General features: G+C 47.5%; 1 protein-coding gene across 1 annotated transcript in view; it reads right to left on the bottom strand.

Annotated features, from left to right (window-relative positions):
- The window catches only part of LOC103770114 (AP-1 complex subunit sigma-3-like), a 3,818-nt gene extending 3,555 nt beyond the window's left edge, over positions 1 to 263 (bottom strand). The window contains exons 1-2 of the mRNA XM_008937365.1: positions 153 to 263; positions 1 to 53 (exon numbers count right to left, since the gene is read on the bottom strand). The exon at positions 1 to 53 is cut by the window's left edge and continues 138 nt beyond it. Of these exons, the coding sequence (XP_008935613.1) occupies positions 1 to 53; positions 153 to 263 (164 nt within the window). The remainder of the gene's footprint in view (positions 54 to 152) is intronic.
- Between the last annotated feature and the right edge of the window lie 2,674 nt (positions 264 to 2,937).

Below are 2,937 nucleotides of genomic sequence, written 5' to 3'. Positions count from 1 at the left end.
CATTTCTGAAGCCTTAATTTCCCCTGCCGACTGAACAGCAGGATAAAGTGTATCTGGAGTAAACAAAGCAACACGGTTAAGGCGGGGGCCACGGCCAGAGAGGAGCATTCCCCTGCCTGGAGCTGGAGACCCACAGACCTCGGCAAAGGCACCTCCAGCCCTGGCACAGGATTTGGTGAGTGCTGGGGGAAGCTGATCCCTTCCCTCTCCTGTGTCTTCTCCCCTCCCTGTGGGACCGCTTCTCCTGGACAACTCCTTTGCATCCTTTCCCACCCATCCTCCGACACCTTGTGCAGCTTTCCGTCCTACCCTGCCATTTCCCTGGGGATCAGGAGGAGCATCATCCTCCTACAGCAAGACTGGACACCTTAGTGATGGGAACAGAGACTTACATACAACGGGGAGATCAAGGAAGCGGGGTGGCACAAGAGCAGAAGTAGGAACACCTGGCCAGGAATCGTAACCCCTGACAGTTCTGGTATTGCACCACTTCAGGTCCCAAACAAAGCAGCTCGTTCCTAGGAGAGGCTGTAAAGAGCAGAAGAAACCAACTACCCTGGAAATGGAGCTTGACTAGTTTTCCTGAAGGAACCACCAGATGATGAAACACAGATGTCTGTGATGACAAAGGACAGACCTCAGTCCCCGTGGCTATCACGTTAAATAAAGCACGGTGTGGGCACCATTCTAAAACTTCAGTGTTCAAGCTAGCCATAACTTTAGATGATTTTTCATGCTTAGCATGGTATTAGCACACTATTACTGGAATACAGAAGTGCTGGCTGTTAAATGCCAGTGGGCCTGTGGGGAAAAGTATCAATTCACATTTATACAAATACCTTTGTGAGCAGATGAAAATAACTGACCAAACAAACCGTTAAGCAGCACAGGAAGTCATCTACCACTGCACAGAGATGGCTTTAGGAACACAGGACATCTATTTGAGGATGAGGTCCACCTCCATGAGATGCCCTCTGCTCAGTGGGAAACCCCCAGCCCTAGCAGGGTTCACAGTTACTATCAAGATTACACCACAGATTTCTGTAAAGACAAAAACTCATTTGATGCTCTGGTGAAGCCCAAGCAGAGAACTGCATCAGGGAAGCTGATGTGCAAAAGAAAAAAAAAAAAAGCAGCAAAGCAAGCACTACTGGATTTTAAACAAAGTATTCATTCATAATTCAGAACCATTCTCTAGCTACTTAGTCACATATTTGTTGAGTAATCCAGAGTTAAGAGCTCTGCCTATATGGAGAAAGACTTCAAACGTGGGCTCATTTTAGGGAAAGGTGGATTGTTTTGTTCCTACGTGCCTGTGGCAGGATCTACAGGGCTCTTGCCATCGTCAGGCTAATGTGCTTGATAGAATTACAAGGATTTTGTAGCTGCCTTGTGTCGAGTCCTGGAACACTCTCCAGACGAGCCTGAGAAATAAAAAACAATTATGCTGCTGGCAGTCCATGTGGTCTGATTACAGGGAAGATCAAAGCACCGCGTTTGTGCCTTTCTGTGTTCTACCACCCCCGGGCTTTGAGATGCGAACAACCCAGCTGCCAAGGCCACCCCTTCCCAGCAGACAGAGGGACAGTTCTCACAGCCCAGACACTTGTCCCGTGGGAGGAGCTGGACGAAGGAGGGACTATTCTGCTTGCTGCACAGCACAGGAGCTCCAAAGCTTTTGTCAAGCTGGCTGCATTTTGAAAAGCAGATCACAGGCTCTGCAGAGAAGAGCCGTGGGTCAACCAGTGTGCATCTAAAAGTAATCAGGCACAGGAAGCACCTCTTTGATTAAAAAAAAATCTAAAAATCCGGTGAATCAGATAGGGGAGGATGATGAGATTCAATTGAAAAGGCAGGGAACACGCTGAAAACGACCTGCTCTCCATTTTAAATTGCTTTGAAAGCTCCACTGCTTCTTGTAAAGATGCAGTTGATGTTTCACCACCACTTCCAGGAGCAGAGGCAACATTCTTTGCAAGCAGAAAATATCCACAAATGCTCCTAAACGCATGAGAATTCGTACACAGGTTTCAAACCCCCATCTTTTGGGTCTCCCAGCCCATGCTGCTTTGTAGGCACAATATGACTGTGTTTCTCAGAAGGCAATTTTGCTATGGTAGAAATATATCCAGCTAGAGAATAGAGGAGAGCCTCTACTGCAGACTCTTTTTAACTATCCAGTCTGCAGCAAACCAGTGCAGCCAAAGCCAGTTACTGGCCAGCTGAGAGCTCCTGTAACAAAACAAGAGATCAGAAAGTTGTGGATACTTAGAATAAAAATTATGGGTTTTCTTCCTCCATTTTTGATTCCTCCTCCTTTTTCTAATTTCTAAGTCCATTCAACGCAGAGAACTCTCTAGGAGGTAAACAATACAGCATTCTCAAGAGGTTAAATGGCTAATAAGTGTAAGATCCAGCTGCTCCAGCTGTGGTTTTGGTCAGGTGAGCTTTGCTCTGCCCAGCCACACCGACACGATGCTCGCCGGAGAGATTTCAGTGCATAAACAAACCTGGAAATGCTGAAGTGCTGCACAAACAAATCTAACAGCTCCTTCTTTCCCTGCTCCTGAAGAATTTTTAGTTGGTTTTCAGCAGCCGAAATGTAAACAGAGGTAGATTACCCTGCAATGTTTTACTCATCTCTGAAAAGTTGTAATGCCAGAGGAAGACAAAGGCAAATGACTTGCTTGAAGCAAAATACCTTGGAAGCAGGGTGCTGGGCCACTGGCTTTCCTTTCCTGCCATTCCAGGGCGTGCTGGCTGCCAGGAACCCGCCCCAGAGCCCAGGGTGATGCCTGAGGGAAGCTTCAGAACCAAGCCTGAATGGGCTGGGATGAGGAGAGCAGCTCCCAGGAGAGCATCACTGCCGGGTTGGGAGGAGACGAGCTTTGCTCTGGGAGCTGACTGTCATCTTACAAGCTTGTTTTACTGAATCAG

This window comes from Merops nubicus, unplaced genomic scaffold, assembly GCF_000691845.1.
Source record: "Merops nubicus isolate BGI_N331 unplaced genomic scaffold, ASM69184v1 scaffold4563, whole genome shotgun sequence".
NCBI lineage: Eukaryota > Metazoa > Chordata > Aves > Coraciiformes > Meropidae > Merops > Merops nubicus.
The sequence above is the reverse complement of the archived record's forward strand: the minus strand, read 5'-3'. Positions and strand labels throughout refer to the sequence as shown.